The 26,024-nt window shown below is 43.0% G+C and overlaps 1 protein-coding gene across 4 annotated transcripts in view; it reads left to right on the top strand.

The window, feature by feature from the left end:
* LOC140726168 (uncharacterized) overlaps positions 1 to 26,024 on the top strand; it is a 54,127-nt gene that overhangs the window by 8,604 nt on the left and 19,499 nt on the right. Inside the window, exons 2-5 of one of the 4 annotated variants that reach the window (XM_073042167.1) lie at positions 175 to 309; positions 3,014 to 3,191; positions 8,691 to 9,475; positions 12,153 to 12,815. In XM_073042167.1, coding sequence (XP_072898268.1) covers positions 193 to 309; positions 3,014 to 3,191; positions 8,691 to 9,475; positions 12,153 to 12,815 — 1,743 coding nt within the window. In that variant the 5' untranslated portion in view covers positions 175 to 192. Of the gene's footprint in view, positions 1 to 174; positions 310 to 3,013; positions 3,192 to 8,690; positions 9,476 to 12,152; positions 13,644 to 26,024 lie in introns of those variants that run through there. The other 3 variants (XM_073042163.1, XM_073042164.1, XM_073042166.1) reach the window with 3 other exon arrangements.

The following is a 26,024-nucleotide window of genomic DNA, read 5'->3' as shown; positions in this document are numbered from 1 at the left end:
AGTCCAGCCTGACCTGACTAAGTGGCACACACATCACACTTGCCATTGATAAATGCCATTTTGTTTGCTTTACTTTAAGGATGTTTTGTCTTACCAGTGAGTTCTGTAATAAATCATGTTTTATTTTTGACTACTGCATTCAGAAAAAAAATTGTCTAACACTTCTTTTCAAAGGTTTAAAGGCAAAGCACAATGTCATACGTGAGTGTTGAGTTATACAAGTATGTAAAGGAGAGAATGCCAAGTTTCCTGCCGGTGAATGTAACCGAGTTGCTACCATATCTGTCCTGCCTAACTCAGATGGATCAGGTAATTGTATTTCTATCATAGTCTATAGTAAGTTCAAAATCAGTATTTCTGATTGGCTGCCAGTGACTGGTGGTGTAAGGCACAAGTTGGTTTTAGAATGCTTTTCACGTTCAAAGTGAATTTGCTATCAAGGTACATATATGTTATCATATATGATAATCCCTGAGATTCATTTTTTGCAGGCATTCACAGTAGAATAAAGAAATACAAAATAATCAGTGAAAAACTGTACACAAAGACTAACGAACAACCCGCATGCAAAAGAAGACAAACTGAGGAAATACAAGAAAAAAAAAGAATAATAAATAAATAATTCTAAGAGCATGAGTGGTAAAGTCCTCAAATGTGAGATTGTAGGTTGTGGAATCGGTTCAGTGTATAGGTGAGTGAAATTGTCTGACCTGGTTCAGGGGCTGGATTGCTGAAGGTTACTAACTATACCAGAACCTTTTGGTGTGGGACCTGAGGGTTGTCTACCACCTGCCCGCTGGCAGCAGCAAGACGAGGGCAAGGCCTAGATTACTGGCATTCTTGATGATGGATGCTGCTCTCTCTTGGCAGCGCTCCTTGCAGATGTGCTCAATGGTATGAGGGAAGGGGTGGGCAGTTCCTTCTTTCTGCAACCTTGGCATTTACATTATCTATCAATGATTCAAATGACAAAATTTATTGCTTTGTGGCAAGTTTGTGGATGGTACAAAGATAAGTGGCGAGGAGGTACTGTTGAGGAAATAGGGAGTCTGCAGAAGGAATTGGACAGATTAAGAGAATAGGCAAAGATGTGGCAGATACAATACAGTGTAGAGAAGCGCATGGTCATGTACATTGATAGAAGGAATAAAAGCATAGAATATTTTGTAAATGGGGAGCAAATTTAGAAATCAGAGGTGCAAAGGGACTTGGGAGTCCTCATGCAGGATTCCCTAAAGGTTAATTTGCAGGTTGAATCAGTGGTAAGGAAGGCAAATGTAATGTCAGCATTTATTTCCTGAAGATTAGAATATAAAAACAAGAATGTAACGCTGAGACTGGTCAGACTGCACTTGGAGTATTGTAAGCAATTATGGGCCCTTTATTTAAGAAATGATGGGCTGGCATTGGGTGAGCTCAAAGGAAGTTTACAAGAATGATTCCAGCAATGAAAACGTTTGAGGAGCGTCTTATGGCTCTAAACCTGCACATGCTTGAGTTTAGAAGAATGAGGGGAATCTTACTGAAGCCTATCTAATATTGAAAGGCCTCAATAGAGTGGAGGTGGGAGAGTCTAGGACAAGAGGGCACAGCCTCAGAACGCAAGGACTTCCTTTTAGAACAGATGTGAAGAAGGATTTAATTAGCTAGTGCATGGTGAATCTGTGGAATCCATTGCAACAGTCAGCTAAGGAAGCAAAGTCATTGGGTATATTTAATAGGCTCTTGATAGGTAAGGGTGTCAAAGGTCACAGGGAGAAGGCAGGAGAATAGAATTCAGAGGGAAAATAAATCAGACATGATCGTATGGTAGAGCAGAATTGAAGGGCCGAGTGGCCCATTTCTGCTTCTATGTCTTGTGGTCTAATGCAAATTAAGGTTTTCATTTTTTTGGGAATTTCATGCAGATATATAATTGATAGTTACAGGAAAATATTTTGTTTTGATGACACCTTTGAGTTTATTGCAACTATTTATATAAAATATGTTGATACACAGGAAGTCAATTTGACTTTGGTCACCCATCCTTAATAACCCCTGATCCTCTTATAGTTTTAGAGGAAGCTAAGACTCCACCACCTTGTTGTAGGTTGGGGTCATTTAAAGACCAGTCAGGTCAGAAGAATCAGATGTCATTTAACCAGAATGTTTTTAAAAATGTCCAGCAATTTTGCAGTCACTGCTTGTAAAACATTTATTTTTAACAAAGATTATGTTTATTTAATTGTTTGAGTTTAACTTTGCCAGCATCATGATATCTTCAAATTTGGAATCTTAAGGCTGTTAGTCATTAAGATATAGGTGAAAATATGTTCAAAATATTGATCAAGTGGAAAAAATGGAAAAATCGGTGAAATTAGATTGAAATTGAGGTGGCATTTCCCAGCTGAAATGGGAAGTAAACAATTCTGATCCTTTTGTGGAAGGAAGTACACTCAGTGTTCACTTTATTAGGACCCTCCTGTACCTAATAAATGGCCACTGAGTGTATATATGTGGTCTTCTGTTGCCCATCCACTTCAAGGTTCAACGTATTGTGCATTCAGAGATGCTCTTCAGCACACCACTGTTGTGTTGTTATTTGAGTCACTGTGACCTCCTGTCAGCTTGAACTAGTCTGGCCATTCCTCTCTGACCTCCCTAATTAACAAGGTATTTTCATCCACAGGACTGTTGCTCACTAGATTTTTTTTTGTTTTTTTAAACTATTCTTTGTAAACTCTAGAGACTGTTGTGCACCAGGGAGGCCAGCAGTTTGAGATACTGAAACCATCCCGTCTGGCACCAACAATCATTCCATGGTCAAAGAAACTTGTATCATATTTCTTCCGCATTCTGATGTTTGGTCTAAGCAATGACTGAACCTCTTGACTATGTGTGCATGCTCTTATGCATTGAGTTACTGCCACATGATTGGCTGATTAGATATTTGCACTGATGAGCAAATATCTTTCGACATACCTAATAAAGTGGCCACTGAGTACACAATAATGCTCTTTTCTTATCAATGTAGGAGAGAGTCAGAGCACAAGTCAGAATGGAAGGCAATGAGTCTGCTGTGCCCATATTTCTGGATTCTGTGAGACGAAGGCGGAACTGGGAAAGGCAGCTGATAAATGCCCTACGCATGTGTGACTATCATGAGCTTGCAGATGGTTTGGAAACTAAACTTGAATCTCTAGCTCCGCGGAGTAAGTAATGTGAATTCAAATGTCACATCAAAATTTCTACTTCCTTGCAGCTACCTCGTTATAAAATTTTGAAATTGAAAGGATTAAGAAGCAGTATTTTCATTCATCTGAGTACACATCACCAAGTTGAACAATCTGTTTAAAAGCCCCAGGGCAGCACAGCAGTATTAATTTTAAACAAAACACAAAGCATCAAGATTTGTCTCCCACTGTTATCGTTCTAAGATGTTGCAGGAACAGAGCTCAACAAAATGCAAGTCTGGACATGGTTAGTACACATGGCCTGGGTTGTGATTCATAGCCAGCTATTCCTCAGTTAGATAGGGGTTCAGGCCATGAATCTCAGTTCATGATCTACTCTGGAGAATCTCTTGTGTTCTAGACTCTTGGTTTCCTCACTACTACCCTATATAAATATGTGCAAACATTGCAAAGGAGAAACCACTGCACAGCAATACTCAATGGAGAAAAAAATGGCCTCATACATCAATGAGCAACTACACACAAAAAAAAATTCATTCAGCTTTAAACGCAAGAGGTTCTGCAGATGCTAAAATAAAGTGACACACATACAAAATGCTGGAGGAGCTCACCAGGTCAGGCTGCATCTATGGAGAGGAAAGAAAAGCCTACGCAGGACTGTTGAAGGGTCTAGGCCCGAAACACTGGCTCTTTCTTTATTTCTCTCCATAGATGCTGCCTGACCTGCTGGGTTCCTCCAGCATTTTATGTGTGTTGTTCATTCAGCTATTCTGAGCAGTGTTTGGTTTCACCTGACCCATTCTGACTTCTGTTGATAATGCTTGTTTGTTACCTGGGACAATTCAAGCTCTTCGAGTAAATGACACCACATTAGTCTCTGACCTCAACCTGAGGTATTAATGCCATGACTATATGATTTTTAGTCCACACTTCAGAGTCACTTCCAAATGACTAAACGCATGTTGTTTAGAGTTTAGACGCCTTGTTTAGAAGCATATCCTCCTGCTTACATAGACTCACTGTATCACATTCTCTCTTGCTTGTTCTTCATTTCTCTCACGTAAGACCCTGTTTCTTGCCAATGATCTGCTCTCTCTTTTCTTGAGCACTCTTCCTCAATTGTACAGGTGCTCTCTGTCTTTTGTTCTTTGTCTCCAGTCTTGTACTTCCTACTGACTCGTGCATTGTCTTCTGAGTATGTTCTTTTATGACTACTCTTGATCACCCTTGCTTTGCTCTCCCTAAAACTGAATTGGAAAGGAATTTCTTCTTGAGATCGGGTTGAGGAGAAATTTCTTTTTTAAGACTGAGAGGAGGCAGAACTTCTCCTCACAGTGTGGTGACCCTGTGGAATTCTCTGCCACAGAAAGAAGTGGAAACCAAATCGTTGATTAGGAAGGACTTAACCTGAAAAGATCCAGCAGTGTGGATGGGAGGGGCATCGAACTGCATTTGGATGATCATGCTGAATAGTAGAACAGGATTGAAGAGTGTTTTTTGGGCCTACTTCTATTTTCTGAAGGGTCTCGGCCCAAAACGTCGACAGTGCTTCTCCCTATAGATGCTGCCTAGCCTGCTGTGTTCTACCAGCATTTTGTGTGTGTTGTTACTTCTATTTTCTGTTCTTTTTCCCCAAGCTATTTGGTCTTCATCTACCACATCAAAGTTGTTTCCCCTCCTCTACCTTGAGGTTTCCAGGAAGTCAGTGAAGCATATTCTAAGAGTTGTTCACCTTGCACATCTCTGCTGGTCTTCACCCATCATATTTCCCAACTCTTTTTCCAACTCTACCTTGTTGTTTCCATCCTTCACTGGAAGGTCAGTGATGCACATTCTAAGAGTGGTCTACCTACCACATCTTCATTGGTCTTTATCTACAACATCTTTGCTGTTTCCCATACTTGACCTTGAGGTTTCATTTACCTTGCACCAGGACATCTTTTCGCCTACTACATCTCTGCTGTTTTCCCCACCTCGACCTTGAGGTTTCATTTATTCTTTGTCAGGAGGTCAGTGAGGCGCATTCCAAGAGTTGTTCTACAATTGTTTTATTTCAATGATACTATCAGGTAAATGCAGCAGGGTATTTGAGAAATCAGTGAAGGTTAAAATGTCAACATTGAAGTACTTTTATTTGTTTTATATTTATTTAGAGACAGTAATGAGCCCTTCTACCCCATTATCTCTTTTATTTATTTTATTTGGAGATAAAGTACAGTTACAGGCCCTTCTGGCCCAACCCAACAAGCATGCACCATCCAATTATGTCACCAATTAATCTACTAACCCGTACATGTTTGGAATATTGGAGGAAACCAGAGTGTGGTCATGGGGAGAATGTACAAACTCCTCACAGACAATGGTGGGAATTGAACCCAAGTTGCTGGCTGCTTTTGTGTTACCTTTTGGTGACATTGGCCATTGATGTTACAGGCTCACATCTTAGGGTGGGCTAGAAAAAGGGTGTCATCTTCCACCTGCCGTCCTCTGAGGTTAAGGACAGCGGTGACGGTACACATGATTCAGGCAGTGGGGAAAAGGCCATCACCATTTCAAGCCCAACAAATCTGACCGACCATCTAACAAGCTATTGGTCAGTTTCCCCTAAGAGTGTGATTGGTCTTGTTTTTCAAGGAATCCACCACATTAAAAGGCCTAGCTAAAGTGTTCTATGTTCAAACTCTTTTCAGACAGCGGTGGGAATTGAATTTCAAATCACTGGCACTCTAGTGTTTCATTAGCCTCTACAAGACTCTGTCGCCTCCTTAGCTACCTTACCATCACCATACTTGACCTATGCGTGAATTTGTGTTTATTCAGCATATAGTGGGTAAATGACTGGCCTTAAATGTCACCACTGGTTTGTTGGGACCAACTGCCTGGAGCAGAGCAGCGATGTGACCATAAGACCCATCTGGCCCATCTGGTCTATTCCATCATTCCATCATGGCTGAGTTATTATCCTTCTCGACCCCATCCTGGTACGTCCCCCTCTCCCCAGAACTTTTGATGCCCTGGCTAATCAAGAATCTGTCAGCTTCGGCTTTAAATACACCCAATGACTCAGCCTCTACAGCTGTCTGTAGCAATGAATTCCAGAGATTCGCCAGCCTCTGATGGGTCTTATGGTCACATCGCTGCTCTGCTCCAGGCAGTTGGTCCCAACAAACCAGTGGTGACATTTAAGGCCAGTCATTTACCCACTATATGCTGAATAAACACAAATTCACTATATGCTGAATAAACACAAATTCACGCATAGGTCAAGTATGGTGATGGTAAGGTAGCTAAGGAGGCGACAGAGTCTTGTAGAGGCTAATGAAACACTACAGTGCCAGTGATTTGAAGTTCAATTACCACCGCTGTCTGAAAAGAGTTTGAACACAGAATAGTACAGCACAGTACAGGCCCTTCGGCCCACAATGTTGCGCCGACCCTCAAACCCTGCCTCCCATATAACCCCCCTCCTTAAACTCCTCCATATACCTGTCTAGTAGTCTCTTGAATTTCACTAGTGTATCTGCCTCCACCACTGACTCAGGCAGTGCATTCCACGCACCAACCACTCTCTGAGTGAAAAACCTTCCTCTAATATCCCCCTTGAACTTCCCACCCCTTACCTTAAAGCCATGTCCTCTCGTATTGAGCAGTGGTGCCCTGGGGAAGAGGCTTTGGCTGTCCACTCTATCTATTCCTCTTAATATCTTGTATACCTCTATCATGTCTCCTCTCATCCTCCTTCACTCCAAAGAGTAAAGCCCTAGCTCCCTTAATCTCTGATCATAATGCATACTCTCTAAACCAGGCAGCATCCTGGAATCTCCTCTGTACCTTTTCCAATGCTTCCACATTCTTCCTATAGTGAGCCGACCAGAACTGGACACATTACTTCAAGTGTGGCCTAACCAGAGTTTTATAGATCTGCATCATTACCTCGCAACTCTTAAACTCTGTCTCTCGACTTATGAAAGCTAACACCCCATAAGCTTTCTTAACTACCCTATCTACCTGTGAGGCAACTTTCTGTGGACATGTACCCTCAGATCCCTCTGGTCCTCCACACTACCAAGTATCCTGCCATTTACTTTGTACTCTGCCTTGGAGTTTGTCCTTCCAAAGTGTACCACCTCACACTTCTCCGTGTTGAACTCCATCTGCTACTTCTCAGCCCACTTCTGCATCCTATCAATGTCTCTCTGCGACAATCCTCAACATTATCCACAACACCACCAACCCTTGTGTCATCTGCAAACTTGCCAACCCACCTTTCTACCCCCACATCCAGGTCGTTAATAAAAATCACGAAAAGTAGAGGTCCCAGATCTGATCCTTGTGGGACACCACTAGTCACAACCCTCCAATCTGAACGTACTCCCTCCACCACGACCCTCTGCTTTCTGCAGGCAAGCTAATTCTGAATCCACCTGGCCAAACCTCCCTGGATCCCATGCCTTCTGACTTTCTGAATAAGCCTACCGTGTGGAACCTTGTCAAATGCCTTACTAAAATCCATGTAGATCACATTCACTGCACTACCCTCATCTATATGCCTGGTCACCTCCTCAAAGAACTCTATCAGGCTTGTTAGACACGATCTGCCCTTCACAAAGCCATGCTGACTGTCCCTGATCAGACCACGATTCTCTAAATGCCCATAGACCCTATCTCTAAGAATCTTTTCCAACAGCTTTCCTACCACAGACGTAAGGCTCACTGGTCTATAATTACCCGGACTATCCCTACTACCTTTTTGAACAAGGGGACAACATTCGCCTCCCTCTAATCTTCCGGTACCATTCCTGTGGACAACGAGGACATATATATTCTCCACATGACTACGTGGGTTTCCTCCTGGTGGTCTGGTTTCCTCCCACGTTCCAAAGGCATGCGTGTCAGTCAGGGTTAGTAAGTTGTCGACGTGCCGGTGCAAGATGCACGGTGACACTTGTGGCTGCCCCCAGCACATCCTCGCACTGTGTTGGTCGTTGATGCAAATGACCTATTTCACTGTTTGTTTCAATATTTCAGTGTACATGTGACAAATAAAGTTAAGTTGCTTCACCTGCGGAAAAATGATGACTCATCTGTGGGTGATAGGCTATGCCAAGAGTTTGCCCTGAGGATTGAGGACAAACTCTATATGGTTGCTGCAATGAAGAGCAAATTTGTCCAGGCTGACATCAGGGATATTTCGCTCAGGCCAGAGCCTTGAGGGGGCCTGAAGAACTCTCGGGATAGCTGATCAAACTGCAATTGTTGAACACTTGCAGAGATGGAGTCTGTGAACAAATTTGGCCAAATCTAAAACTCACTGTAAAATATCCATATAGGGACTTTAAAGCCAGTTTTCCTCCCATTTACACTAGTGGTATGTGAGTTGGTGGAACAAGTTCATTAATTAGACAAATTAGACCAATGCTGCAATTATTTCAGGTAATATGTCGTCAATGTGCAATCAAAATTGTCCATTTCTTAAAAAAAAAAGCTGTAGTTAACCATCTGTGTTTGGTTTTGCAGGGAGGTCAGCATCTGGAGGCACGTCTGTACCTTTTCCTGCACCGGCTACACCTTACGACTCTTCATCGACAGATTTTGTCTCTCCTCCCAGATCTCAGTCCTCTGCCTCACTCCCAGCAGTTTTTATTGGTGACGATCAGCAGTCCTCTTCCAGCATTGCTCAAATGGCCATCCAGCTGCAGCCCGCTGTGCATGATCAGCACTTAGCGTCTGACACACTCATACCAAGTGCACTGGTGCCACAGTCTGTGCCTGGCACACCCATCAGTAATATACCTGCAGCTTATTCCACCCCTGTGACACAGCCTGTGCCTTGCACACCCCTTAGTGATATACCTTCAGTTTATTCCACCCCTGTGCCAGGCACACCCAACAGTAACCCACCTTCAGTTTATTCCACCCCTGTGCCACAGTCCGGGCTTGGCACACCCATGGTTAAGGATTCCATGCAACCCCCAACTGTGCCACAATCTGCACTTGACACTCAGGCACCTCACACGCCAGCACAGGGCACATCCATGCCACACATTGTGCCTGGCACATCCAGCCCCATCCTACCCGTGGAGCAATCCATGCCCAGTACCACAGCACCAGGCCCTCATGTGCCATGCCTCACTGATTTACCAGCTGCCATTTCAAGCAGTTCTGGTGAATCTTCCTCTCCCCCCTTGGTCCCTTCTGATACATCCCTTCAAGGTAATTCCATAGAGTGTAAAGTACCAGTCCAAGAAATCGGAAACCCATTGGACAGAGAAGAAAGCAAAGATCACAGGCTACCCGTACAGGTAATGAATGGACCTATCTGTAGATGTAACATCTTATTCTCCAGCATTGGCACACAGTAGTTGTGGAGGGCACTATCTCAAAATGACCTGCAGTAACTCTTTAAGGTTCTTTGGCAGCAGTACTAGTACCTATTACCAGGAAGTTCAAGGGCATCAGTTGCCAGGCAAGCTCCCGCTAACCTCCGGGTTTTCCTGGTAATCTTGCAGTACTCTATCATGCAGAATGCGGCTTGAACACTGGGTGGCGGAGGGAATTCTTTTTATTGCAGACCACAAGGGTGGCCCCTTCTCATCGCCTCTTTAAGAGCAGTTTGGGTGGAACAATGGGACCCATTGGAGAGCAGGGACCCATTGGAGAGCAGGGACCCAAAAGAGCCATCGTGTGACCTACTCTTACAGATTTTGGCAGGCAGCAGTTAGGATCATCACAGTCCATTCTGTGAATGTTAAAGTCCTAAAATGGCACCTGCAGTACCACTCCATTCAGAGTCCATTTGGCCCATACTGTTCATGCTAAACATTGTACCAGACCCTTCTTCCAGCAATTCTATGCCTCGGCAATTCAAGTGCACATCATAAGACCATTAGACAAAGGACCAGAATTAGGCCATTTGGCCCATCAAATGGGAAAAATGCTAAAATGGGTTGGGATTTTAAATTGGAGAAGGGCCAGTTTTGATGGTATCAGAAAGGATCTGGCAAGTGTGCTGTGGGTCACTTTCAGGCAGAGGTGTATTTGGTAAGTGAGAGGCCTTCAAATGTGAAATCTCGAGAGTAGGAGTTTATATGTTCCAGTCAGAATAAAAGGCAAGGATAACAAGTTTAGGAAACTTTGGTTTTCAAGAGATATTGAGGACCTGATTAAGAAGCAGAAGGAGGTACATAGCAGGTATGGGCAGGAAGGAACAAATGAGGTACTTGAGGAGTATAACAAATGCAAGAGAGCACTTATGAAGGATATCAAAAAGCTAAAGGGAAAGATGAGGTGGATCTAGCAGACAAGATGAAGGGAAATGCCAAGGGCATCTACAGTTATATTAAAAAATAGCAAGATACAAAATTGGTCCTCTGGAAAATCAGAATGGTCACCTATGCATAGAGCCAAAAGAGATAGCAAAGATACTAAATGGATTGTTTGCATCTATATTTACTCGGAAGACAGACACAGAGTCTATGAAAGTGGAGCAAAACAGCAGTGAGGTCATTGACCGTATACAGAGGAGCAGGTGTTTGCTGTCCTGAGGCAAATCCCCAGGGCCTAACAATGTGTTTTCTTGGACCCTGTGAGAGGCAAGTACAGAAATTACAGGGTCCCGAGCAGAGATATTTAAAATGTCTTTTCAGTTGTTTAAGAAAGGCTCTGAAAATAAGCTGGAAATCATAGGTTGGTGACCCTGACATCAGTAGTGGATAAGTTACTTGAAAGTATTGTAAGGGACTGGATATATAAGTATTTGAATAGACAGGGGCTGATTAGGGATCAACAATATGGCGTGTGTGTGGTAAGTTGTGTCCAAACAATCTTAGAGTTTTTCGAGAAACTTACCAGGAAAGTTGATGAAAGCAAGGCAGTGGATTTTGTATGTGTTGCATGTAAATCCAGCTTGTTTTTAAACACTGCTTGACACCTGCCTGATCATCCTACATTGTGCCAAGAAATATTACAATAATAATTCTTGTAAAGTATGTTGAAAATACCCATCAATTTCTAAGTAAATAGAATACATTGCATTCTATAGGTTAGAAGTACCATCTAGAAATTATCACTATGCTTTTGAGCATAGTTCTTTGATATTTCATGCTTAGGTGTTTAAACGTAACTTGTTTTATATTTTAAATTAATTTTTACAATCTCGCATCACCAACGATAAGAGAACACTCAAGCACAGTACAACACCACAATCTGGTTAAGGACATGAAGGGTTATGAAGGCAAGAGAATGGGGCTGAGAAGGAAATAGATCAGACAAGATGAAATGATGGAGCAGACTCAATGGGCCAAATGGCCTAATTATGCTCCTATATCTTATGGTCTTGTGGCCTTATGGATGTTGTGCCAACCTTTTGACCTACTCTAAGATCAATCTAAACCTTCCCCCTTACATTGCCTCATCCATGTGCCCATCTAACAGCAGACTTGATGGGCTGAATTCCTAATTCTACTCCTGTGGTAAAATCTACCTATGTATTGATACATTCCATTTATGAAAATCAATAAATTAAGTAATATTTATATTTTCACATTAAGCCTCACTCCACCATTACTATGCCTGCCAGGAGCAATGCCAGCCAGAATTAAACATGGTGAGGAGCCAGCCTAGGAAAGTTGTAATACAGCATCATACAATGACCACTTAACTCACTAACCAATACATCTTTGGACTGTGGGAGGAAACCAGAGCACCCGGAGGAAACTCATGTGGCTCATGAGGAGAACATACAAACTCCTTTGGAACTGAACTCCGAACTCCATAATGCCCCGAGCTGTAATAGCATCGCACTAACTGCTGTGCTTCTGTGGTGCCGAATTTGACTGATCATTCAGTTTAGTCTCTTTGATAATTGCTTGCTTGCCTTGGAATCTTCCACAACCATTTCCTTGCCAGTCTTACATAATTCCTTCTTAATCTCCTGCAAAAACCTCATTATATTCTTCTGTTTTTTTTTTACTTTTAAAGGATAGGTCAGTTCTTGATAGATCAAAACAAAGTGATTTTCCCCAGAGTCAACAGAATCAGACCAAACAGTACCCTCAAGGTAACCTGGGTGAAAAATGCCACGGATATGCTGCTAACCGAGCCAAAGGAGGAACTATATCCGATGAAACCAACGTCATTGTCCCTCCACCATGCATACAAGTGCATCCGTCCAGACCATCAGCGGAGCCAGTCGTCGATAAACCTGGCGTATTGAGGAGCGATGTCTGGAACATGGAATCAACAGCTGAACCGAGCCGTGATCTCCCTGAAACCAGTTGTACAATAACGAGTAGTGATTTGCAGTACAGTGAAAGCACAACAAGCGACACAGAGAACAATGGTTTGGACAGCTCTGCATCACCCAACAGTTATCCAGTGTCCACGGCCGAACACGGCGGCATTTCCGATGACTTCGGTGATGAAAACTCCATCAAGGAGCAAAAGATTCAGGCACTGCGAGGTTACCAGAATGACCAACTGTTGGAGAATTTTTATGATGTTAATAATCCCTTAAATATACAGATGAACTTTGATGCTCAGAAAAAAATAGCTGCCTTGAATGAGGGTGCAAGCCTTGATGAAGAAGGCATTTTGAACCATACCTACAATGCTAAAGTCCCTCTTCAGAATAAGCCTAATCCAGTAAGTAGCACTGAAGTTATACAAAGCCCTGTACTTACAGGCTTACACCCTGTTGATGATGGTACGGATGACTGTAAACTTGATTTCGAGGGAAACGTGCCTGATAGCAGTTGTGTTTCGATATCCGAGAGTGAGCTAATGATAAGTTCTGAATCCAGTGATGGCTCTTTTGAGAACAGTCTTGGGATAACCAACAGTGAGTCAAGTGTGCATGTCCCAGCGTGGAGTGATGACGCAGATGTACTCGCGCAGAATCAAGCACTTCAGCAGGAGTACAAAGCAGAATGTGGTGAAGTCAGATTTACAGATGTAGTATCCAGTAAAGGGTCAAGCCAAAAAGTTGAGGTTGCAAAGGGAGGAGATTCATTCCATACACATTGTGAAGTGGGCCATGATACGCCTTACTCTAATACTAATGGAAACCACACTCTTCCTTATAATGAAGATGTCAGGGAATATAGTGGGCACATTTATCAGGAACCTGAACATGAAAATGAAGCAGGCAATGATCATGGATCTGAAGCAGGGAACTTGGGAGGATGTATTGGGCGTTGTTCGGAAAAAGACATGATTAATGCTTTGTCCGATGAGCATGTTCCTTTACCCTCTCAACAGAGGTCGCAGACCAAGTTGCCAGAAAAGCCAACTAGGGATTTAAGACAGCCAGATTATATTCTTGTTTCCTCATTAGTTCTGGTTTTTACCATTGTTGCTGGGTTTGTATGGAAATACTGTCGAAAGTGATGCTTGAAAGATTGCTTAAAAAAAATCATCTGTTTAAAATAGGATTTCAGTTTAAGTAATAAAAATAAGTTGCTTTCTTCTCTGCTGAAATTGCTTGGGCATATTTTGTAACTTGTTGCATATTCACTGTAAACTACTGTTGAAACTCTTTCAAGATAACTGGGTTTGATTGACTTCAAAATGGTTAAGCAAGTGCCTGTGTTGTGTTTCACAACCAGCCCTTCATAAAGCAAAGGCTACTCTATGTACAGCAATAAAACAAAAATCTTACCTTGTTAGATATTAGAATTCAAACTGGTATACATCCTTTCTCCAAATCTCATTTAAATTGCTTGAATCTATAAAGTTAAAGATTAGCTTTATTTGTCGCATGTACTTGAAAACATACTGTGAAATGCATCATTCGTGTCAATGGCCAGCACAGTTCCAGGACATGCTGGGGGCAGCCCGCAAGTGTCACCAATATAGCATGCCCACAGCTTATTAACTCTAACCCATCCGTCTTCGGAAAGTGAGAGGAAACTGCAGAACCTGAAGGAGGCCCACCTGGACACAGAGAGAACAAGTTATAGTCAGCAGCGGAATCGAGCCCTGGTTGTTGGCATTGTAACAGTATTACTGCAATGCTACCATGCCACCCTTTGGCGAAGGGCTTGGTGATTATCACAGTTTGTTTCACCAAAACCTTGAAGTTGAAGTTTTCCTGTGGTGCTTCGTCCTTCTGAATCCAGCCTGGTTCTTTCAGCACAGTCACTCTGCGAGGCTTGAGCCCGCTGACTTATTTCTAGAATTACACACACAAAATGCTGGTGGAACACAGCAGGTCAGGCAGCATCTATAGGGAGAAGCGCTGTCGACGTTTCGGGCCGAGACCCTTCGTCAGGACTAACTGAAAGGAAATATACTGAGAGATTTGAAAGTAGTGGGGGGAGGGGGAAATGTGAAATGATAGGAGAAGACCGGAGGGGGTGGGATGAAGCTAAGAGCTGGAAAGGTGATTGGTGAAAGTGATACCGAGCTGGAGAAGGGAAAGGGTCATGGGACAGGAGGCCTCGGGAGAAAGAAGTGGGGGGGGGGGGGGGGAAGCACCAGAGGGAGATGAAGAATAGGCAAAATATGTCAGGGATGGGGTAAGAAGGGGAGGAGGGGCATTAATGGAAGTTAGAGAAGTCAATGTTCATGCCATCAGGTTGGAGGCTGCCCAGCCAGTATATAAGGTGTTGTTTCTCCAACCTGAGTTTGGATTCATTTTTTCCTCCAACTGGCTGGGTAGCCTCCAACCAGATGGCATGAACATTGACTTCTCTAACTTCCGTTAATGCCCCTCCTCCCCTTCTTACCCCATCCCTGACATATTTAGTTGTTTGCCTGTTCTCCATCTCCCTCTGGTGCTTCCCCACCCCCTTTCTTTCTCCCGTCCCATGATCCTTTCCCTTCTCCAGCTCTGTATCACTTTCACCAATCACCTTTCCAGCTCTTAGCTTCATCCCACCCCCTCCGGTCTTCTCCTATCATTTCACATTTCCCCCTCCCCCCACTACTTTCAAATCTCTTAGTATCTTTCCTTTCAGTTAGTCCTGACGAAGGGTCTCGGCCCGAAACGTCGACAGTGCTTCTCCTTATAGATGCTGACTGGCCTGCTGTGTTCCACCAGCATTTTGAGCATGTTGTTTGAATTTCCAGCATCTGCAGATTTCCTTGTGTTTATTTTTAGAATTGCTTGAGTTGAGTGATCAGTCCAACTTCCAGTCGAGATGGCATTGAGCTCCCTTTTCCATTCAGGTCATGGCTCACGTTGAGGTGGGGTTTTTTTCAGTTCGGAGGGATGGTTTTGGGGACAGGGAGGGGAATTAAGGGTCAGACTATGATTTAGTGACAGGAACGTGGAGGAGTTAGAGATCAGGCCGGAGTCTGGGCCTCTGATCCAGCCTCCACGTTCAGCAATGTAGACATGAAGTTGAACATCGGGAGTCTGGGTCTCTATTCTGCACGCGAAGACCAATGAAGTGGATAGTGGGGGCAAAAGGATCTGGAGTTTTGGCTTCTGCTCAGCACCAGAAAGCTAGTGACAGCAGTGGTGACAAAGAATATCCATGTATGGCAGGCTAGTAAGTGCTGTGGATGACGACTAGTGAGGGCAGGGGCTGGTGGTCAGTGGGCCCTTGGGTCAGATATCCATGTGAAAGAGGGCATGAATGTTGGTGACCTCTGGGTACACAAGTTTGCAAGTCCACAGTTTAAGGCCTGGAGTCAGGGTTCTGTCATCGGTGATACTGAAGTTCAAAGCCCAAATGTATATCCTAAGTCCAGAGGTCAAAGTCCTAGGGCTAAAATCCTGGATCTATGAGCCTGAAGAGCACTGGGGAAGTTGGAGGCCTTTGTCCAGCCCACTGGAGGCTCAGAAATTTGCCCAGGGAAGAAGAAACTGGACTTGGTTTGATGTTGTTCTGATGCCTGTTGTGGTCTGTGTTGTTCTGCTAAGCATTATGGGCATGCTATGTTGGCCCTGGAATGAAGATACAGGCTGCCCCCAGCATATCCTTAGGTTGTGTTGGTCATTAACACAAACAATGCATTTTACTGCATGTTTCCATGTACATGTGATAAATAAATGCATCAGCATCTGCGTGCAATAGTCCGGATGTTGGTAGAGTTGTTGTTTTGAATAATAACTGTCTTCCCGGAGGTTAGCCACATTTTTTCTTTCTACAAGGCTACAAATGTTGTGGAGAATTATCCCCTTGTTGAATTATTTTAATAAGAAACAGAAAGAAAGACCTTCCTGACTTCCAGGATATTTGTTAGCACTTCACAGACAGTGAATCACTTCCCAAAGTCTGGCTGCTGTTGCATTGCAGAACAAGTGACCCTGAAGAAGAATGTAAGACAGTACAGCAGGGGAACAGGCTCTTTGACCTGCAGTGTTTGTGCCGACCATGATGCCAATTTAAACTTGCCCCATCTGCCTACATGTGGTCTCAAGCCCTTCACCTGTTGAATAAGAGGGAGCTCACCTCGCCTCACTCCTTCCCATTTGATTGTCTAATTGCTTGGAAATAACTCTTTTGTACAACCATAGGAGATCTAGTGTCTGAGCCCAGTTTTCACCACAGCAGACTACACTGTAGTTTCACTACAGTTTTCTTTACAGTTTGCCTTTAATACTGTATTCCTAAGCTCCAGTATCTTCAAGCAATGGAATATTAGGCAGGAGTTATTGTAGATACCTGCTGAATTACCTTCTAGAGAAATTGAAAGATAAAGGTTCAAAATAAATGTATTATCAAAGTGCGTATACATGATGATGGCTGGTTCTTTAGGAGCCTTATGGTTCAGTGGTGTGGGGCCTCAGGCTTCTGAACCTCCTTCCCAATGGCAGCAGCAAGAACAGATCATGGCCTGGGTGGTGGGGGTCCTTGATGATTGATACTGCTTTCTTCTGGCAGTGCTGCTTATAGATGTGCGCAAAGGGTGGTTTATATCATTGGCATCTATAGGTATCCCTAGTTACTGCAATTAGAAAAACGTGTGGACCTCTCCATTGTGCCTAACCATAGGGAGAAGAACCAAAATATTATAAACTTCCTTCACAGGAAGTGCTTCCTGAGGGGTAGTTGAAACTGTCTGAAACTTTGTCTCTCTCCTCTTGATCTTCAGTGATGGAAACAGGCAGGTCCTAATATCTGGCATTGACACAAAGTTCATGGATTCGATGGACTGCCTGTTGTACACAGTCCAAGCTTGTCCTATCAGCTTCCTTCCTCTTCCATGTATCATCTCCCAGCTTCTCACTTCATTCCCCCTTCCCCCACCCATCTGCTTTTCCTCTCACCTTGTTTCACTTAACATCTGTGCCAGATTGTAATCCTTCCCTTCCTTCGTATTCCTGCCCAGTCCCGATGAAGGGTCTCAGCCCCCAATGTTGTCCGATCATTCCTCTCCGTAGATGAGCTCCTGCAGCTTTCGGTTATGTTCCTCTGGATTTCCAGCAACTGCAGAATCTCTTGGGTTAAACGTTGTACATAGTGCTTGAAAATCATTTCCTTTCACTGCAGTGGAACTGTACACCCCACAACAGGCAGCTAACCAAACCACCCACTTTACACTAGACAAATTATAACTTTGTACTCTGGGGTGAGCTAGGAAGATGAAACATTAGGATAATATTCACTCTAATTTAAGCATTCCTTCAGTAAACAGGAATCTGTCAGCATTTTCTGATAATTTATAAAGGCAGTGAAACCGTTGGACTGGGGATGGTGGAGTGAGGGAGGATTTCAGAAGCTGCAAAGCATTTCCATAACATGTTCTTTAACCTGCTACTAAAGGATAAAGGTGACTTGATAGAGATGTATACGATGGTAAGAAGCACAGACAGAGTGGACAGCCAGCACCTTTTTTCCAAGGGCAGCAGTAACTAATACAAGAGGGCATACTTTTAAGGTGATTTGAGGAACGTACAGAGGAGATGTTAGAGGTAGATTTTTTTTTACACAGAGTGGGGTGTGTGAATGGAACGCCCTGCCAGGGGTAGTGGTAGGGGCAGATACATTAGGGACACTTCTGTGATTCTTAGTTAGGCACGTGGATGAAAGCAAAATGGAGGGCTAAGTAAGAGGGAAGCGTTATATTGATCTTGGAGTAGGTTTAAAAAGTCAGCAGAATATCACAGTACATGGAGCATTATAGCACAGCACAGCACCGGCCCTTTGACCCATGATGCTGTCATGACCTTTTAACCTACTCTAAGATCAATCCAACCCTTCCTTCCCACATAGCCCTTCATTTTTCCATCATTCATGTCCCTATGCAAGAATCTCTTAAATGTTCCTAATCTATCTTCCTCCACCAACATGCTGACAGCATGTTCCATGCACCTTACGACTACACTGTGTTCAAAAAAAAAACTATCTCTGACACCCTGTCTATACTTCTCTCCAATCACTTTAAAATTATGCCCCCTCATAATTATGCCCCCTGCCAGTTCTGCCCTGGGGAAAAAGTCTCTGGCTGTCCACACGTTCTATATCTCTATCATCTTGTATGCCTCTATTAAGTCACCTCTCAACCTCTTGCACTCTGAAGAGAAAATCCCTAGCTCACTCAACCTATCCTCATAATACATGCTCTCTAATTAAGGCAGCATCCTGGTAAATCTCTCACTGAAGTTTCAACATCCTTCCTATAATGAGGTGACCAGAACTGAACACAATACTCGCATGTGGTTGAACCAGATTTTTATAGTTGTAATCCCTTGAACTCAATCCCTTAACTAATGAAGGTCAACACACCAGATGCCTTTTCAACTGCCCTTTCAACTTGTTTGACCTATGGATGTGGACCCCAAGATCCCTCTGTTCATCCACACTGTTAAGAATCCTGCCACTTACCCTATGTTCTGCCTTCACACTCAACCTTCCAAACGGAATCACCTCACACTTTTCTGAGTTGAATTCCATCTGCCACTTCCTGAAGGGTATATACTGTTCTATGTTCTATATTTAATCTAATGTGAAATGTAGAACTGTTTAAATAGTGGCTTCTTCAGTGAAGTGCTGTAACCTGCGGTGGATTGACCCCCTAACTCACCAGGGAATGATGCTCCCCTTCAGCCCATTACTTAAAGTCAGCAGTTACTTTTCCAAAGTTAAAGGTTTTTTGGAAGAGATCAAATATTTTCAATGTTCTCTTTTGCAATCAATTTTAATATAGTTTGCTGAGCAATTCAGATGTTTATTTTGCACTTCAGCTTTCTTCTATCGCTTTTGAAAAGCAATGAATTCTTCCTGGGTAGAAGGTCCATGAATGCTGGTCATGTCATAAGGATCATGGGTTTTATAATTACCTGGGAAAAGACTATAGCTCTGGGATAAGTAGCCTTTCTATGAAGTAACAATTAATATTCAATCAGATGCATATTTTTAAATACAGAAACATCAAGGCAAACTAAATGAATAATGGTGGATCTCATTGAAAAAACACCTTGAATATTAAAAGGCCCAGATAGAGTGGATCTAGAGAGGATGTTCCCTGTCAAGGGGGGAATCTAGGACCAGATGGCACAGCATCAAAATGCAGAGATGCCCATTTAGAACATAAGAGGAGGAATTTATTTAGCCAGAGGGTTGTGAATCTGTGGAATTCATTGCTGTTTGGAGGCCAGGTTATTGGGTATATATTGTGCCAATAAAAGGTATCCACCCCCCCACACACACAGAAGTTTTCATGTTTTATTGTTTTACAACTTTGAATCACAGTGGATTTAATTTTGGCTTTTTAATTTTCGTGTCAAAGTGAAAGATCTCTACAAATGATTTAAATTAATGATGCTCCCTTGAAGTCGGCATTTTAGTAGATGCACCTTTGGCAGCACTTACAGCTTTGAGTTTGTGTGGATAGGTCTGATTCAGCTTTGCACATCTGGACACTGTAATTTTTCCTCATTCTTCTTTTTCAAAACCACTCATGCTCTGTCAGGTTGCATGGGGATCGTGAGGGAACAGCCCTTTTCAAGTCCAGCCACAAAGTCTCAATTGGATTGAGTTCTGGACTCTGCCTTAGCCACTCCAGGACATTAACTGTTGTTTTTAAGTCCTTTCTGTGTACTTTGGCTTTATGCTTGGGTTCATTGTCTTGCTGGAAAACAAATCTTCTCCCAACTTGCAGTTTTCTTGCAGACTGCATCAGGTTTTCCTCCAGAATTTCCCTTTATTTTGTTGCATTCATTTTACCTTCTACCTTCAGAAGCCTTCCAGGGCCTGCTGCAGTGAAACATCCCCACAGCACGATGTAGCTACCACCATGCTTCACAGTAAGGACAGTGTGCTTTTGATGATGTGCGGTGTTTGGCTTATGCCAAACATAGTGTTTAGTCTGATGGCAAAAAAGCTCAATTTTGGTTTCATCAGACCATAGAACCATCTTCCGCCTGACTTCACATACCTTTTGGCAAACTAGCCGAGAATTTACGTGAGTTTCTTTTCAACAGTGGCGTTCTCTTTGTCACTGTCCCATAAAGCTGAGACCATTGAAGCACCTGGGCAACAGTCTCTCCCATCTCAGCCACTGAAGCCTGTAAACCCTCTGGAGTTGTCATAGGTCAGTTGGTAGCCTCCCTAACTAATCTCCTTCTTCCACTGTCATTCAGTTTTAGAGGACAGCCTGCTTTAGTGAGATTTACAGCTGTGCCATATTCTTTCCATTTCTTGATTGACTGAACTGTACTCCAAGGGATATTCAGTGACTTGAAATTTTCTTGGATCCATCTCCTGACTTGTGCTTTTCAATACCCTTTTCGCAGAGCTGCTTGAAGTGTCTTTTTGTCTTCATGGAGCAGTTTTTGCCAGGATACCAACTCACCAATAGTCGGACCTTCCAGATACGGGTGTATTTTCATGACAATCAATTGTAAAACCTTGACTGCACACGATGATCTCCAATTAACTAATGACTTCTAAACCAATTGGCTGTACCAGTGATAATTTGGTGTGTCATATTAAAGGGGGTGAATATTTATACAATCAATTATTTTGTGTTCTATATTTGAAATTAATTTAGATCACTTTGTGGAAATCTGTTTTCACTTTGACATAAAAGAGTCTTCTTCTGTTGATCAGTATCAAAAAAGCAAAATTAAATCACTGTGATTCAATGTTGTAAAACAATAAAACATGAAACCTTCCGGGGGGGGGGGGGCGGGCTGAATACTTTTTATAGGCACTGTATAAAGCAGAGGTTGACAGATTCATGATTAGTAAGGGTGTCTAAGGTTACAGGGAGAATGGGGTTGAGAGGGATAATGAATCAGCCATGATGGAATGGTGGAGCAGACTCAGTTGGCTGCATGTTCCTATGCCTCATGGTCTTGAATTGGCAAAAATATGAGCAATTGTTCCTGAGACTGGAGGCCTGCAAGAAGAATGGGATTGGAACTGGAGTGGCTGTACCTTAGGGAGAGCAGAAACCATTGAATAGGGACAGTGAGGGTAGTTCTTCTCTGTGGTAAAAGTAAGATCATCAAGAAGTCTTTGAGAAGACAAAGTATCTCTGATAATGGTACATAACAGTAAATCTATTATGAGATGCCAGACTGTATGGATCCTAAAAGTGGAGATCTATTTTGATCAGTGAAGTGAATTGAATCTACTGGACTCTATTTAAGACCATATATGCATATCAATTTTACTGAGGATTTGGGGGAAAGTGCTAAGCATGCAGAAGAAGGATCTGCAAGGACACAAACACCACATGGAAACCAGAGAGAAGTGAATACAATGTCACCTCTGGCAATGAAACTCCACGGGCTGCGACCTACAGTACCTCTTAGCTATTGCCTGTAATAAACATAGAGCTGAATAAACTCCTGAGCTAGTAAAAGCACTACCATTTGCCGCTCGTTTTTTTTCTTGTTCACTGTCTTGCACTGACATGATTCAGTAATTGAAATAACTTCAATTTCAGTGAGCTGACTAAACAGCCAACAAAAGCAAGATGCTCCTGTTTCAGCTGTATGATTGATGGGATTCCTTTATTCTAACAGCGGATCTGAATGTCAGAACCTCATTTATTGCTCATCCGTTTGCTGATGGGAGATGGTAAACCCTGCAGGGTGTGAGCTGAGACATGTACGGGCAACTAAAGCAACAGATTCTCTGTCCTGTTTTTTTAAAAAATAAAATGACTAAAATTGTTGATAATACTCCAAGTGCGGCCCGACTAGTGTCTTAGAAAGGCTCACCATTATCTCCGTGCTTTTAGATTCTATTCCACTTGAAATAAATGCCAACATTACATTTGCATTCTTTACTACAGACTCAACCTGTAAACTAGCCTTCTGGGAGTCTTACACAAGGACTCGTAAGTCCCTCTACACGTCTGATGTTTGAAACTTCTCCCCATTTAGATAATATCCATACTATTGTTCCTTTTGCCAAAATGCATAACCATACATTTCCCTACACTGCATTCCATCTGCCACATTGTTGGCCATTCTTCCAATTTGTGTATTCCCTACTGCAATTGCATTTCTTCCTCAGCACTACCTACCCCTCCACCTATTTTTGTATCATCTGAAAACTTTGTCACAAAGCCATCAATTCCATTATCTAGATCACTGACAAACTGAAAAGTGTCAGTACCTCCAGTTGAACTTTGTCTTTTTGTGTGTTTTCCCCCTAGCTATCAGTCTGTAGTTTTGTATTGCCATATGCTCCTGTCCCCGCCCCTGTTCTACTCCAGCCCCTGTATTACTGAGTACTCTGCCTCTCACCTGTTTCTCATTATTACCTGTTTTGCTGCAACTTCTGTCTCATTGTGCTCCATCTGCCTCTCTGTTTATGCTCAGTGTATTTCAGTCCTGTGTTTTCACCTGTTTGTTACCAGATTGTGCCAGTGAATTTTCCTGAGTCTTTCCAGCATGTACTCTGTCTGAATATTGACTGCCTGTTTCCCTGTTCTGGTTTTTGGATTTCTCTGTATGTTTTGATCTCTGCCTGAACTTTGATGCCAACTTTATTTGCACCTTGGGATTTGTTACTTGATTAATATCCCTGTGTGCTCAGTACTGGGTCTGCAATTGGATCCCTGATCCAGCGCCCTGACCCCTGAGGAACACCACTAGTAACTGACAGCCAACCAGAAAAGGCTCCTTTTATCTCCACTCACTGCCTCCTGCCTGTCAGCCATTCCACTATCTGTGCCAGTATCTTTCCTGTAATGCCATAGGATTTAATGTTCTTAAGCAGCCTCATGTGTGGCACCTTAACAAATGCCTTCTGAAATCTGAGGATAGGCTAACTGGCTTATAATTTCCTTTTGCTTTCCTTCCTTCTTAAAGAGTGGAGTAACATGTGCAATTTTCTAGTCCTCTGGGACCATGCCAGAATCAAGAGAGTCTTAAAAGATCCTGACCAATGCATCCATTATCTCTTCAGCAACCTCTCTCAGGACTCTGGGATGTAGTCCAACTGGTCCAGGTGACTTATCCACTTTAAGACCTTTCAGTTTGCCTAGCACTTTTTCCTTTGTAATAGCAATGGCACTCACGGACCTCTGGCACACTGCTAGTGTCTTCCACAGTGAAGACAAATGCAAAGTCCCCTTTAAGTTCATCTGCCATTTCTTTGTCCCCCATTACTACCTTACCAGCATCATTTTCCAGTGGTCCAATATCAACTCTCATCTCCCTTTTACCCTTTACATAACTGAAAAAGCTTTCAGTATCCTGCTTTATATTAATGGCTAGTCTGCCCTCATATTTCATCTTTTCCCTCCTCACAGCTTTTCTTGGTGGATTTTAAGCTTCCTATCATCCAACTTCCCACTCACTTTTGCTACCTTATATGCCCTTTCCTTGGCTTTTATGCAGTCCTTAACTTCCTTTATCAGCCATGATTGCCTACCCCTCCAATTTGAGCACTATTTCCTCTGTGGGATATATCTATCATGCACCTTGTAAATTATTCCCAGAAACTTCAGCCATCTCTACTCTGCTGTCATCCCCACCAGTATCCTCTTCCAATCCACCTGGGCAAGCTCCTCTCTCATGCCTCTGTAATTCCCTTTATTTGATTCTGATATTGATACATTTGACTATTCTTCTCCCTCTCAATTGCAGTATGAATTCAATCATATTATGATCAGTGCCTCTGAAGGGTTCCTTTACATTAAACTCCCTAATTTCTCCCTCCCTGCCAACTTTCTGCTTTCCACACGTATCGCCTCCTACATGGCTCCCTTATTCATTTGTCCCTCCCTACTAATCTCCCTCCCAGCACTTATCCTTGTAAGCGGAACAAGTGCTACATCTGTCCCTACACCTTCTCCCTCACTTCCATTCAGGGCCACAAACAGTCCTTTCAGTTGAGGCAACACTTCACCTGTAAATCTGTTGGGGTCATATACTGTATCTGGTGCTCCTGGTGTGGCCTCTTGTATAATGGTGAGACCCAACGTAGACTGAGAGACCACTTTACCAAGAACCTACACTCTGTCCACCAGAAAAAAGTGGGATCTTCCAGTGTCCACCCATTTTAATTCCACTTCTCATTCCCATTCTGACATGTCAGTCCATGGCCTCCTCTGCTGTCATGATGAGGCCACACTCAGGTTGGAGGAGCAACCTTCTATTCCGTCTGGGTAGCCCCCAGCCTGATGGCATCAACTTCTGGTAATGCAACCCTCCCCCTCCCTCTTCACCATTCCTCATTCCCTTTTCCCTCTCTCACCTTATCTCCTTGCCTGCCCATCACCTCCCTTGGTGCTGCTCCCCCTTTTCTTTCTTCCATGACCTTCTGCCCTCTCCTATCAGATTCCCCCTTCTCCTGCCCTCCATCTCTTTCACCAATCAACTTTCCAGCTCTTTACTTCACCCCTCCCCCTCGCACTTTCACCTATCACCCTGTTTTTCATCCTCCGCTCCCCCACCTGTTAACCCTGATTCCTCATCTTTTTTCTCCAGTCCAGATGAAAGGTCTTGACCGGAAACCTGGACTATACTCTTTTCCATAGATGCTGCCTGGTATGCTGAGTTCCTCCAGCATTTTGTGTGTGTTGCTTGGATTTACATCTGCAGATTTTGTCGTTTGTGAATTGATGAACCCACTACTCCAGGCACAGAAAGTAGACGTTACAGATTCTCTGGATCTGCATGGGAAGATGGCTTGAGTTTTGGGTTTCCTTTTGAGTTCTCGAAAACAAATATATTCATTGGATGTGACAAGATATCCGAAGCATAACTTTTTAATATGTGTGCCTGCGGGGCATTGGAGATCACACCACAAGGAAAGAGTCATAGAATCATAGAGCACTACAGTGCAGATACAGGATCTTTGTCCCATCTATTCCATTGTGTTATGGACAACAGTCTTCCATATCCTTCAGGTCTTTGATACGAAGCATTAATCATCTTTCTCTTCCCATCCATCGGGCCTGAGCTGCCGAGAAACCACAGCATTTTCTGTTTTTATTTCAGACTTCCATCATCTGCATTTTCTTTTATTTTCACAATATCTGAGAGGGCTTTTGTCCTAGAATTTCATTCACAGGAAAAAAACCGGCTTTGTAAAAGGTTTCTCAGGATATTCTCAGCTGAATGGAATGCTCGTGGAAGGAAAATTTGAGTTGAGAAGGTCAGTGGCTAACAGATGAGTCGATTTCCTCTGTGTCTGTGTGTGTGTACGTGCATACATATGTGATATGAAGTTAAAAGAGGGAAGACAAGTAACATCTTGCAGCAAATGAAAAAAAACTGAGAGCACATGATGTGGAGATGTTGAGGTGGCTGGCATGCCAGCACAGTGGTTAGCGTAACACGTCACAGCACCAACGATCATGGTTCAACTCCAGCCACTCTCTATGAGGTGTTTGGCTTTCATAAATCGATGTACTGAGAACAAGAGTTGGGATGTTACATTGAAGTTGTATAAGACATTGCTGAGGTCTAATTCGGAGTATTGTGTGCAGTTT

This window comes from Hemitrygon akajei, chromosome 4, assembly GCF_048418815.1.
Source record: "Hemitrygon akajei chromosome 4, sHemAka1.3, whole genome shotgun sequence".
In the NCBI taxonomy this organism is placed as follows: Eukaryota; Metazoa; Chordata; class Chondrichthyes; order Myliobatiformes; family Dasyatidae; genus Hemitrygon; species Hemitrygon akajei.
Note: the sequence above shows the minus strand (reverse complement) of the source record. Positions and strands in the feature narration are given on the sequence as shown.